This window comes from Delphinapterus leucas, chromosome 2 (assembly GCF_059928025.1).
Source record: "Delphinapterus leucas isolate spDelLeu-1000000601 "Yukka" chromosome 2, BTC_Dleu_Yukka2, whole genome shotgun sequence".
NCBI classification, from domain to species: domain Eukaryota; kingdom Metazoa; phylum Chordata; class Mammalia; order Artiodactyla; family Monodontidae; genus Delphinapterus; species Delphinapterus leucas.
The window spans coordinates 25,719,738-25,733,957 of record NC_143130.1 but is presented as its reverse complement, the minus strand read 5'-3'; the positions used below and the strand labels follow the sequence as shown (position 1 = coordinate 25,733,957).

General features: G+C 47.5%; 1 protein-coding gene across 7 annotated transcripts in view; it reads left to right on the top strand.

Moving 5' to 3' along the window:
* The window catches only part of NET1 (neuroepithelial cell transforming 1), a 73,676-nt gene that overhangs the window by 48,999 nt on the left and 10,457 nt on the right, over positions 1–14,220 (top strand). For all 7 annotated transcript variants that reach the window (XM_089906570.1, XM_089906568.1, XM_089906569.1 and 4 more), the window contains 2 exons: positions 209–395; positions 703–14,139. In XM_089906570.1, coding sequence (XP_089762696.1) covers positions 209–395; positions 703–1,109 — 594 coding nt within the window. In that variant the 3' untranslated portion in view covers positions 1,110–14,139. The remainder of the gene's footprint in view (positions 1–208; positions 396–702; positions 14,140–14,220) is intronic.

Sequence of the window (14,220 nt, the reverse complement as noted above, 5' to 3'; positions counted from 1 at the left end):
TAGTCTGTGATGACAAAAGCTCTCCGAGGAGAACATGCATAACTTTAAAATCACCATCGTTATGAAGTCATTTGTAAGGGGGATCTTAGTAAATCAATTTGATGAAATTAGTAAGATCAAATCAAGTTGTTTTTACAATGGATTTCAGTCACTTAAAGTCACAAAGTTCCATATCTAGGAACCATTTTTTTTTCTCTCATTTCTCCAGAAACTCTACATTTTCCTGTTTCAAGACATCTTGGTTTTGACTCGGCCTGTTACACGAAACGAGCGTCACTCCTACCAGGTTTACCGGCAGCCAATCCCAATCCAGGAGCTGGTCTTGGAAGACCTGCAGGATGGAGATGTGAGGATGGGAGGGTCCTTTCGAGGGGCTTTCAGCAATTCAGATAAAGGTAAAAATACACGCTTTAAAATAGTTTCAATAATCATAAACTCAGTTTTAATCTATAAGAATTCTGTCCCCACACAAAAAACTAAAAATGAAATGGGTTCCATCATCCTATACCTATTACACTCCTTGAGTTGGCAGGTGCTGTGCTGCTCTGACACCAGCACATGTACCTAATAAGTAACATCTAGGCACTATGTAATGTATCTGCCTAACATGTGCATGCTGTATAAATACCAGCACCCATATTCACTTTATCTAGAATAAACTTTTTAAGTCTGATTTCCATTTTTTAATTTTTCTTTTTCTAGCTAAAAATATCTTTCGAGTTCGCTTCCAAGACCCCTCTCCAGGCCAGTCCCACACTCTACAAGCCAATGACGTGTTCCACAAGCAGCAGTGGTTCAATTGTATCCGAGCTGCCATGGCCCCTTCCCGACAGGCCACCAGCCTCTCCGAGCTGCAGGGCTTGCCAGAGCCCCACGAGGAGTACGGAGAGAACTGCCCCCCTGCCAGCAATGGCAGGGCCCAGAGACGGGCGTCCACAGCATCCAGCGTGACTCAGGTGGAAGTTGATGGAGACACTTCCGAAAGTGGCACCCCGGTGCACACAGCAGACGATGCTAAGGGCACAAAAGCGCCCCGAGCCCAGGCTGGCCTCCGAAAAGCCAGGGACAAAGCCCAGGTCGGTGGCAAGCGGAAAGAGACACTGGTGTAAAGGAAGCTCTGTGGTAACCGGGGGAGAGACTTTATTTATAACTGTGTACAGTTGTTCTTTCTTGTAATGTGAGTATGGGAGCGTTGCAGGGTTACTTAATACCAGTCTTCACATTTTCTGTGTTTTTGGTTGGGTTTTGGTGGTGGTTTTTTATTTTTTAATTTTTTTTAATGGCAGCTAAAGATATATATGCAGATTACTGTTAAACTGCAGTCTTTTTTTTTTTCCTCAGATCATCTAGAACATGTAAGTCTGGTATTTTTAATCAAATGAAATACTTATGAAATGGGTTTTCTCTTCATTCTGCATTCATTGTGACTTTTTTTTTCTTTTTCTTTTTTGCGTTATGCGGGCCTCTCACTGTTGTGGCCTCTCCCGTTGCGGAGCACAGGCTCCGGACGCACAGGCTCAGCAGCCATGGCTCACAGGCCCAGCCGCTCCGGGGCATGTGGGATCTTCCCGGACCTGGGCACGAACCCGTGTCCCCTGCATCGGCAGGCAGACTCTCAACCACTGCGCCACCAGGGAAGCCCCATGACTTTTTAATACCAATTGTGATATTTATAATATTGGCCAAAGCTTAAAATTTTGCAAATACAAGGATTTTACCAGTGTTTATTTGATAAACTTTGCATGCAGAATTTGAAATTTTAACATCGGCATCTAAGATCTACTTGGAATATATGTTTGCAATATTTCACAATTTATGTTGAAACATAAGTTCCTTGGAAAAACAAAACTTAATAGGTTTTCCATTTTACCAACTGGAATGCTTTTTATTAGTTTGTTTTTCACTGCACATTCCTCATTTTTCATTGATTTAACCTGCCAATTATTTAATTTTTTCATCGTAAAGTAGTTTTTAGTATTTGCTTTTATTTTTTTACTTTGATGCCTTTTCAAATTGGCATGTCTTTAAAGTGTTTTTCTTCCTTGATTAAAAATGTGTGTGTGTGTGTGTGTGTGTGTGTATTTTTTTAAATCATATTAACTTTACCAAGTGAAATCAAGCCATACTGTTTTTGAGCCAGTTAAGAAAATTGCAATTTTTAAAGTGTAGTATTTCAGGGTTAGAACATACATGAAATGACTCAGTATATTCTGGACTACTGAAAGAAAACCACCTTAAGGATTTCATGGAAAGTTAATATTGTCTGAAAAGCAAGAGGGAAGGAAGTTGGCTGGTAATAAGTATTAAAAAAAAAAAAAGAGGGAAAAAGAGTGTAGTTTTGTCTTAAAGTAAAAAATGTCTGGTTGTGTCAGACATTTATGAAAGATAGTAAAAGCTAAACTTGAGAGTGTGTAGTAAGTTGTAGAAGGCTTGAGGGAAGTGAACTGTATTTGCCTTGGTTTACAATACTTGCAAATAATGGGTTTGAAAAGAAAATGTGTTGAAAATTTGACCATATGAGATCAGTTTTGGCAGATGTATTCATAAGAGACCGGTGAATCTTTTACTATGAAATGTTTCTGTTCAAATGAGATCGTAGTCTTTAAGGCGGGGGTGCTAAAAGCCCTATGTCATGGCAGATTTGTAATGGTGATCAGCTCAAGTAAATGTTGACTATTATGTGAACTATATTTGGCCAGTGGAAATGAAAATTGAAAAAGACTGTAAATAGTTACATCCAAATGATTTCTCTGTATAAATGAATTATACAATTAAAAAAAGAAAGTCACACACATAATCACCCTTAAAGGTTTCTTGGCTGGTGGATGTTTGGGGGACGTTTGCCAGAATGCGTTGGTATAGCAAAGGGGGTGATGGCAAGCCTCACAAAGTTTTTTAAAAAGTCATAAATACTTACACCTTTGAAATTCATTGAAAAGTACGAGAAAAAGATTCAATTAGGTCAAGTTTTTTGAATCTTATTAAACCATTTAGAACACATTATAATCAGAAATAGCAGTTGAATTGAAGACAGCTGAACATCTGGCCACTTTCTGGATACAATAGTAGAGCTATTAGCAAAGCATCCTCATTAATTTGATTAATTTCAGATTTTAACTTAGGTATCTCAGGTTTCTAACTGTGGAAATTCAAAGTCAGTAGTGTAGATTATACCAGTGGTTGTGATCTGAAAAATCAGCAAGATTTCTAATCATTTGTAGAGATGTTGTAAGATACAGTCTCTTCCAGAATTACCTTGATCAACCTCAAGTTGTAGAAACAATAGTAGTTCTAATATTGTTAATGAAATGATGTTTTACTGAAAACTCTAGCTTCCTTGGGTTCACTCAAGGGAAAAAATAAGACCCAGAAACTGAATAATTGTGTAGAATGGACACTCTTCATAAATTGCATCTATATTTGAGAACATCTGACGATTTACCCTAGTAGTTCTCAAGCCTGTTTGGGCATCAGAGTCACGAGGGGTACTTTGAAAAATATAAAGGTAACTGGGCCTCACCCCCTAGCTCCCCTCCCCCAATTCCTACACCTGTTTCACTGAGTCAGTATCTGGGGGGTGGGAGTAGAGGGCTGATAATTTATATTTGTAAACACTCCCCCCTAGTGATTCTGATACAGTGCATTCCTTGGGTCAGCACTTAGTAATCACTGATCTAGCCAGTAGCCATTATGTAAATGCTATATAGTAAGTACTGACATATATCTATTAGCTTCTCAGTTTGCCTTTAAACTCTTCAGAGTCTGAGTTGAAGTAAGTACAGTTTTTCTTTTAACTTCTTTCCATGAGCATGTTTGTATATTTTGAGCAAAGGGTAGTCTCTCTGAACTGAGGGCTCAACCTAGGATGTGTGCACACAGGTGGGAGGGGAAACTCAGGTATCTGGATTAACTGTCAGCCAGTGGGACACCAGTGTCACTAAATCACCCTTTAATCTATTAAGACTGGCATTTCCTCAGCTGATCCGGGAGGCGACTCGCCACTCTTGTGCTGGCTTAGCTCTACTTTATGTTTAGTGCTTGAGTAAATGTGCAGACCCAGCACAGTACTTGGTTTTCTACAGTATATGTATGGCTAACGCTAATGTTACTGAATTCATTTTACAGCCATCTGCAAGTGCCTGGCTAAGGCTCCCATCTGTCAGTCTTGATGACTGAGATACAGACCAAAGGGGGCATCTCTCCAGTTCTCTTCCTTATTAGAACTCCTGCCTGTCCCTAAAGGGGAAACTGGTGGGTAGTATTGTCTGTTAGGGTTAGAAGTCCTGGGATTCAAAGTAGGTGATACCTCAACCTGCAAACTTGGGCTTTTCTTAATCAGCATTAGCGAACACCCTTGAAAGAATCACATTCCTTTGTCCATTGAAGCTAATACCCATGAGAGGAATATCCTAGCAAAGTAAATCTCCCTCAGTCCTAGAGTCTAGAACTTCCTAGATCAGAGGAGTTTGGGGTTTTGCTTGCATATTTGAGCAACTCCAGAACCAACTGCAAGTCTGAGGAACTTACCAGATATGGTGGTTTCCTCAGGTCTGGTGGTACATAATCTTATTTAGCATGCGCGCTTTGAGACAATGGGAGCATCCACTAGGGTAACAAATAAATGTTTAAATCCATAGCTTCAAAATGATTCTGTAAGAAAAAGCACAACCTTTTAAATCGCCTTTGGAGTATCTCATGAAACCAACTTACTCCTTTGAGAACTGATTTTAAAAAAATCAAGCATTTATTCTGCCTTTTCCTATACAAACTGTATCTCAGGGTAACTGAACAGCTGAGAAAGGGAAGATTTTCTTTATAGCAGTAGCCCAGCTAATCAATGAAGAAGGCATGATAGAATATCACCATTTTGTAAGCCCTGGTGGATTGATGGATCTAGATTTCAGCCATTAATAAAGACCACCAGTCACGGCGTACCTCCTGACAGTGGTGCCCCCCACCACCTAAGCAGTCTTCCCAAGAAAATCAGCCTGAGTTGCATCTGCAGGAAATTAAGACAAATGACAGCTTCTTCAACAAAATAAAATTGAAAGAGAAAGATGGAGGTATCTATGACTTAAGAGACATGTCAAACCATTGCAATGTATGGACTTACTTGGATCCTAAATCAAATTGTTTTTAAATAAGACAATCTGAAATATCCAGGATAGACTGGATATTTAAAGTCCCCTAGATAATGGGGGTTTTTTTTATATAAATTTATTTATATTTGGCTGTGTTGGATCTTCATTGCTGCACACAGGCTTTCTCTAGTTGCGGCAAGCGGGGGCTTCTCTTATCGCAGAGCACAGGCTGTAGGCGCGTGGGCTCAGTAGTTGTGGCTCGTGGGCTCTAGAGTGCAGGCTCAGTAGTTGTGGCACACAGGCTTAGTTGCTCTGCGGCATGTGGGATCTTCTGGACCAGGGCTCAAACCCGTGTCTCCTGCATGGGCAGGAGGATTCTTAGCCACTGTGCCGATAAAATTGTATGAGGTCTGAGATTTCCTTCAAAATTGCAGGGCAGGAGCATGGTTAGGGATAAAAATGAAACCAGATTGGCCAGCAGTTCAGGATTGCTTAAACAGGATGAGATGTCATGAAAATTCATTATATTCTTTGCGTATCTTTTTGAAGATAAGTGAAATTTTTCACTAAAAAAGCAGAAGTTAAAAAAGAACTTAATGAAATTCCGGGATCCTAATGTTTCCAACTTCTCAATCTCTTAACCCACTCTGAACCCCCAGTCTTCACTTTTCAAAATAAAGGCAGAATGTTTATCACATATAGATGATTTGCTCTCTACCCTCTCACAGATACACAAACCTTTTGCCTAAATTCAACATTTGTGTCCTCTGTTACAGTTTGGCGACAGGATCAGACTAATCTGGATTCCGGTTTAACCCACACAGCCTTCTCCTCCCTCTACTTTCCTTTCCCTGTGTGTCCCCCTGTACCATCATCTGCTCCCTTCACCTGCCCTCTTTCCCAGGCACACGAACGTGTTTTCCACCCTGAGCTGAGGCAGTGAGAAAGATGTTCCCAGGTCCTCAGTGAAGCGACTCCATGCGGCCTGACCCTGAGAACTTCCAGCAAGGGCCGGTTGGTTAACTACATCTCTGCCCCTTAAGAGAGGAGACAGCATTACGGTCTCTGGTAATGTTTGTGCTGCTGAGTAGCTGCTGAGACAAAGTCAGCTCCCTTCGAGGAATTCAGATTCCTCTGTAGCTGCTGCTGGGGGCAGGGGTGGGGGTCTTGTTTCCCTCCCTCTCTGGGCAGGGCCAGGAGAGACAAATCAATAAAGTCAGGCCTGGAACCTCACACAGAGTTTAGTCTGATCCCCTCTTCACCGGCTGAGGCATCTGAGATCTGGAAACATCACATGACTCGCCCAGGATAAGCCGGCGGGTGTGTAGCAGAGCTGAGGTTAAAGGCCTGTGCCGGCCTGTGTGTGTCCCCTGAAGATGCCGCCTCTGCTAACAGCCCACGGAGGTTCAGAGGACCCGCCTTGGAGGACTCCCGCAGACCTTGGAAACGAGTGTGTTATGAGTAGTGACCACAGCAGAGGTTCGTGTCTGGTTCGAATAGGCAGCAGGTACGACCCTGGTCAGTTCACCTCTTCACACAGCTCTGCAGAAACTGGTTTCATTCTGTTCCCAGGAGCTGACACTGTTCTCAAATCGGAAACCAAAAACCAGAGCTCTCTCCAGCCTTGAGGCCTCATACTTCTCAGACTGAGTGCCATCTTCTTTGTTATGCAGGTGCAGGCTCAGAGTCAAAGCATCACCCAGGGCCTCATAGCTGGCAGGTGACAAAGATGGAGCTGGAAACTGGGCTCGGGCTGCTGGTGCTGTTTACTCCACTCACTGTGTTCACAACTTCCCGTCCCAGAAGGTCTGGGGGTGGGAGGATATTAAAGCTGGGGTGCAGGGAAGGGGTGGCAGAGGGTGGCCTGTCGGTGTCCCCCCACCCAGGTGGCCACAGGTGCTCTTTCAGTTTGAAAGGGAAGAGGGTGGTACAGGGCTGGCAGAAGTGTTGGGAGTGAAGGGGAAGAAAAGACATGACCCCGTTTCCCTGGTTTAGAAAATGGGTGGGTTGACCTGGGCTCCACGGCCCTGGCCTCTGAGCTCTCTGTTTGTGCCGAGGCCTCAAGGCCTGTTGGTCCCAGCCTTCCAACCAGGGTGCTGCCCCCCCTAAACTAGGAAGCAGAGGCTTAAGTGGACATTCCGTCTCCCTTTCTTTCCCCTTAAACACCGGCTTCTCTGCGCATTTAGAGACCCGCACCCTCAGGTTTGACCAGCGCCTGGTGTCATCCGCTGTGTTACCCACAACCTATGTGATCAGGTGGCTCCCTCGTCCCTCTGAATACAGGCCCAACTTGCTGCCTGGTGCCCACCCAGCCTGCCTTCCCCCCAGCCTGCTCCCTCCAGGACACAAGCCGCTCCCGGTAGAGGGTGTCTCCAGTGCCTCCCCAACCCCACTCTGCCAAATCCCAAACACGGGACCTGAGAGTCTTCGTTCTTGCTGTGCTCCGAGCACTCTGCAAAATCAGCCCCACGCCCCCGGCAGACCAGCGGGCACAGCTCGAGGACCATATGCGTCCGTCCCCACGGCTCCCGCTGTCCGGGGTCCCCTCCCGGCAGCCTTCGTCCGCCCTTCACGCTGGCCCTGAGCACCTGGAGCTCGCACTGCGGCCCATGTGGCCCCGAGCAGCATGTGCCTTACCCCTCAGCTTCCTCTAAGAAGAGCCAACTTAAACCCACCATCCCTCCCGTCCCCGGTAGGCCTCGCCCTCTGGGTTAATTCTCCAGATTCGGTCCCTGGGAGCAGACACCACCTTCCTTCCTGAAGGCCCTCGTCCTCCAGCTGCCATGCCAGCACATTCCCCTAGTCCTCCCTCCCTCACATCTTCTCTCCTCTGGGCCCTTCTGTTCCAGACCTGAAATGGCAGAGAGCCACATGGCTCGGTCCCCAGACCTCTTTTTCTATGCTCCTGGGAAACCTGATCCATTCCCATGACTTTACTGTCACCAGTGCCTGACAATTCCCAAAGGACACCTCCAGCCCTCACCCCTCCCGTGAGCTCCAGACTCACCACCTGGCATGGCAGCCTCTCCCATGTGCCCACTTGGAAATCTAAGATCTCACATTCGATGTGACCCAAGAGGACCACTGCTTGTCCACCCCTAATCCTCTCCCCCGCCACCCTGAACCTTCCCCCATCTCAGTAGATGACACCACCGTCCATCCACCCTTGATTCCTCTAATTCACTCACATGCCATGACCACTCACTCTCTGAGCCGCATCACCTTGACTTCACATTCAGAATCCCACCCAGGATGAGCTGCAGTAAACTCTGGTCCCTACATTCCACTCCTCGCCACTCTCAATCCACCCTCCATACAGCAACCAGAATGATCTTTCTAAAGAATTAGATCATGATAAGTTATCAAATCTCTTGGTTTTGTGTACTCCACTTCATGAAAACAACAAGGCCATTATCCTAAACACTGAGTCTTTAAGGGAAACCTTTAAAACGCACCTTCAAAACATCTTAGCAACTTGCTAGCATGGTACCTGAAGAAAGGAAAATTGGAGATGGGCTGAACTGTAAATTTCCTACATAAGGCTCTCTTCTAAGTCTTATAATAATAATGTAAAGGTCATGTTTCTACCCTAGATAACAATAATAGTCTTCCTTAAGTAGGTCAGTGATAGTCTGTGCCAGCTGTATATCCTAGTCCTTATATTTGCTCTCCTGTTCGTTCCTGGTCTTCCTCTGGGTGGTTTTTATTTGTAAGGCACAAACATCCTCTTTCTTTTAACTCCTTGCTCTTGTTTTCACATTTAGTTTCAAGTGGCGTAGTCCTCATTTCAATCCAGAAGATTTAACTATTTCCTCTGAGAATTGATATTTGCTCTTCAAGATATATATATATATATCAAAGCAAAAAGAGCTCTAAAAATAATTTTTTCTGTTGTTAAAAATCATACAGTTTCAGACTTCCCTGGTGGTGCAGTGGTTAAGAATCCGCCTGCCAGTGCAGGGGACACGGGTTCGAGCCCTGGTCCGGGAAGATACCACATGCCATGGAGCAACTAAGCCTGTGCGCCACAACTACTGACCCTGCACTCTGGAGCCCATGAGCCACAACTACTGAAGCCCATGTGCCTAGAGCCCGTGCTCCGCAACAAAAGAAGCCACCGCAATGAGAAGCCCGCACACTGCAACGAAGAGCAGCCCCCGCTCGCCGCAACTAGAGAAAGCCCGAGCGCAGCAGCATAGCCCAAACTAAAATAAATAAATAAATAAAATCATACATTTTCATCATGGAAAATTTCGATAACTCAGGAAAGTATAAAAAAGAAATTGCCTCTAGAGAATGAGAATACCCTCATCTCAGACCCCACAGGCTCCACAGACTGGAAGAAAGTATTTGTAAAAGACATATCTGATAAAGGACTATTACCCAAAAATATACCAAAAAAACAAAAAACCTCTTAAAAAGAACCTCTTAAAACTCAGCAATAAGAAAATGAACAAACCAGTTTAAAAAGACGAGTAGACAGCTCACCAAAGAACATACACGGGTGGCAAACATATGAAAAGATATTCAACATCATAATGGCCCAAATTCAAAACACTGACAACACCAAATGCTGACGAGGCTGTGGAGCAACAGGAACCCTTCATTCATTGCTGGCAGGAAGGCAAAACTGTGCAGCCACTTTGGAAGACAGTTTTGGCAGTCTAACCAAACTACAAAACCTACCACGTGATCTAGCAATCATGCTTTTCAGCATTCACCCAAAGAAGTTGAAAACTTACATCTACACAAAAACTTGCACATGGATGCTTTTACAGCATCTTTATTCATGATTGCCAAAACTTGGGAACAACCAAGATGTGCTGCAGTAGATGAATGGATAAATAAACTACAGTGAATCCAGACAGTGGAATATTATTCAACGCCAAAAATAAATGAGCTGTCAAGCCATGAAAAAGACATGGAGGAAACTTAAAGGCTACATGCTGTATGATTCCAAATATACTGATGTTATGGGAAAGGCAAAACTATGTAAACAGTAAAAAGATCATTGATTTTGAGGGGTTAGTGGTGAGGGAGGGATAAATAGGTGAGGCACAGAGGGTTTTTAGGGCAGTGAAACTACCCTGAATGCTACTGTAACGATGGATACACGTCATTATACATTTGTCCAAACCCACAGAATATACAACACAAGAGTGAACCCTAATGTCAACAATAGACTCTGGGTGAGGATGACGTGTCCATGCAGGTTCATCAGTTATAACAAATGTGCTGTCTGGTGGGGGTGGTGATGGTGGGGGAGGCCGTGGGTATGAGGGGCGAGGGATGCAGGAACTCTACACTTTCCACCTCATTTGGCTGTGAGCCTAAAGCTGCTCTAAGAAAATTAAGTCTTTTTTTTTTTTTAAGAGAAAGAAAATAATTACCCAGTCCCAATGTGCCACTAGGAGCACACATCCTCCAAAGACTGTCTACAGAGATCAAAACTGGGGTGACAGAGCACACGTTCTACACACATTGCCGGCGAGCACCTAGCGCAGTGATTCAGGCCTGTCTGCCTGAACGACCGGGCCAGGAGCCCTCGCTCTCAGCCCACGGCTGCTCGGGGACATTGTGCACCCAGAGGCCAGGTCTCAGGCTCTAATCGCAGGCCCCGCCCACCCAGGGCAGCCGCACCTCCAGCTCCTGAAGGCTCAGGATCTAAGGCAGGCATGTGCCCGAGGTGCCCGCAGTCTGGGTGAGAGGGGCTCTGAACTGCCGTTTGTCCACCCCTGTTGAGTCTGGGCTGGAGCTGCCTCTGTCCCAGCTGAGCAGGGGTGGACCAGCCCCGGGCAGAGGCCCTTGCCTCTTCTGTGTCTCTGCCTGGAGTCCGAGCGGGGCCTCTCCTCCGTGCCCCGTGGGCAGAGGCCCAGGGCTGCCAATAACCCCTCCCCGGCAGCGCTGGGGGACGGGATGAGGAAGGAGCAGGCTGCAGCCCTCTGGTTGAAGTAATTCTCTCCCCTCCAGCGGCTCGGGCTATAGCTGCCCGTTGAACGTGACTTGAGAGGCTGACACCAGGCCCCCCTCCGCTCCTAGAAACTGCCCCAGGACTGGAAAAAGGCTGTTAGCTGACATCGCGCACCTTCGCCAACCGCCGAGCATCGAGTTCAAGCTGGTCCACCTTCTCCCTACCAGGCACCCCCGCGGGCCCACCTGGATGTTCATCTCGGACCATCTCCAAGTGTGATGCTCAGCGCTCGGCTCTTCACCCAATTGTCAGAGAAAACACGTGGAAGCTGTGATGACGGGGAAGAGAGGGAGGGGGAAGGGCAGGCAGTTCCCCGAGGTCGACGCTGCAGATACAGGCGAATGAGGTGTAGGGTGGAGCCCTCGCCCCCACTTTCTTCCTGCTCTTCTCCCGTTTCCAGGGCCTGTACTCAGTGCCTTCCAGGCAAGGGACGGGGGCGGGGGGCACCTTCGCACAGAGTCTCTGCCCCAAAGGAACATGTGGCCCAAGACAGCCAGCAGTGAAACCCACACGGGACAAATGTCACAAACCACAGGGACAGACAAATAGCCAGCAGGTGATGTTTCCGTAGCGTCAAAGGTACATGCCTCTTACAGGGCAGCAGAAGTAGCTGGAAACCCAGCACCGCCTTCACGCGGCCCGGGGACCGGCAGGCCTGAGTCAGGTGTGTTCCCTCAGACCTACGCGTGCCTGATCCCAGCGGGCAGCGCACTTGCCCAAAACAAAGGAAAATGACACACAGGCAAGTAAATACACACTCCCGCACCTCCCATCTGAGAGCAACTGGGCAGAGTCCCTGTGGCACAAAACGATGTTTGCCTGCACGGCAGGGGCGTGAATCTTTTCCACAAGAGGAAACTATTTCTGCAGTCGTTCTCCGCTGCTCTAACTTACAGCTAGGTCCTCCGGGGCTGGGTCTCTGAGAACTTTGCAGTGAGTTTCTTTGTTGCAGTAACAAGTGCAGCTGTTGGCATGTGCCTGCTGAACAGCATGGGTCCAAGGGATGCGAAATAAGGTGCCGAAATCAGAGCAGTGAAAAGTGACACCCTAACCCGGCAATGCCGGCACCTTGAGCCTCCCTCCCCTGCAGCAGCCAGGCTGGCTCCCCAACCTGGGAAGCTGTTCCCCCCTCTTTCCCCCTCTCTCTCCTTCCCTCTGTCTAGTGACCTCCTACTCATCCTGAATCAGGCTTGTTTTGCCCCGTGTACAGCAACCCAAAATGCTGAGACGCCAAGGTTTGCAGCAAAGAGAGGGATTATTCGCAAGGCGAGGAGATAGGAAAACAAATCTCCAATCCGGCTCCCCGAAGGCAAGCGGCCAGGGCACTTAAGGGATGAGGACTAAAGAAGCAGGGTGATCTGAGACATGGGGAGTGTGGGGAGAGCTGATTGGGAAAAGGTGTGGTGATGGTCGTTCTGCGCAGGCGTAACTAAGCTACAGGCCTCTGCACGTTCAAAAGGTCACCCACCACGTGGACATGCACGCCTGCCCAGTTGAAGGGTCAGCGGTCCCACCCAGTCTTAACCAGCTCAGTTCGAACTGGACACAGCTGACTCTCGCCCAGCTGAACTAGACGCAGCTGACTCCAACTTTCCGGAAAAAAACTGGAGCAAACATCTTATTGTTTAGGCTCCATGCGGCCTGGAGAAGAAGCAAGTTTTTTGTAGCAACAATTAAAACCTTGATTAGTAAAGGCAGGTGCGATGGAGTTAGTTAATGATCACCCTCGGTTTTGATCCTTCAGACCCAGCTAGGCCTCCCCTGTTGCAGGCCTCTGACACCCCCGTAGACCCATCCCCCCGCTGCATCCCCACCGCACCGGGGGTCTGTGGCTACCCCTGTGACATTTAACACTTTCCAGTGTGAGCATCACCTTCTCTACTCGTCTGTAAGATTACTGGTCTTTGTGTCCTACCCACCAGTTCTCCTGACGTAGAGAAAGTGCTCGGACGTGTTTGCTAAATGAGCCAGGAAGGCTAAATTATCTCAACTCTGCCTCAGCAAGAGTCAGTGTTACAGGAAACGATCTGGTTGAAGACTTCCAGCCCCGCGAGGGCCCTGCGGCAGCCAGGCCTCCGATGAGCCCCCATCCTGGAATTCAGACCTTCTCCAGCCCCTTCCCGCAATGCATCCGGGCTGGTCTGCATGACCAACAGAATAAGATGGACATGACAGCATGTGACTTTGAAGCCACTTCCGCCTTACTCGGTCCTGGAGGAAGCCAGACACTATGCTGTGAGGACACTCACGCTGGCCTGTGGAGAGGCCCCCGGGCGGAGAAACTGACGCCTCGTGCCCACAGCCAATACCAGCTTGCCCACCGCGTGAGGGAGACACGGGGTGGGGGGCAGACCTCACGCCCCAAGCCAAGCCTTTGGATGATGCAACCTCATCAAAGATGCTGGGCCAGAACCACTCTTTAATTTGCTCCTGGAGAAATTGTGAGATTGTGTGTGTTGATGAAGGTTTTGAAGCCGAGGGTGACGTCCAGTTAAGTCCATTGCACCTGTACCTGCCCTCACCTATGAAGCTCGCTTTCATTGCTGCCACGAAAGACTTGAACGTCCTCCACGTGTCACAGAGCCCAAACAATAAGATGTTTGCCCTAGCTGTTTTCCAGGAACTTGGAGTCAGCTGTGTCTAGTTCAAGCCCCAGCCACTTAAGGCTGCTTAGGACCACTGACCCTCCAACTGGGCATGCACAAGTATCTGCTTAGTGACCTTTTGTCATCAGGAGCCCCAAACGCCACCTTCAGAACTGCTAACTCCTCCGTCTTCTGAACAAGCTCCCGTGGAAAAGCCTACAGCTTAACACCTGCTCAGAACAACAATGAAACTCACCTTTTTCTTATTTCCAATCACCTTTCCGCCACGCCCCACGCCTCAGACTACGCTGCTTCCTTACCCCATAAATACCCCAGGCCCCCGCCTTCGGGGCTGTAGATTTGCGGTTTGTTCTCCAGTCTCGTCGTCCGGCTGCCTCTGCTCTTTCTCGGCTGCAAACCTCAGTGACTCGGTGTCTGGCTGCTACGCAAACTGAGCCAGGTTTAGTAACAGTTTTTACGGAATTTCCTATCGTAGTCATAGGTAAGTACAGACCCTGATAGGTGAGCTGGGTTGGAGCTGTCGTGGGGAGACCTGGGGAGAGCCTGGTCCGAGGGGGCTCAT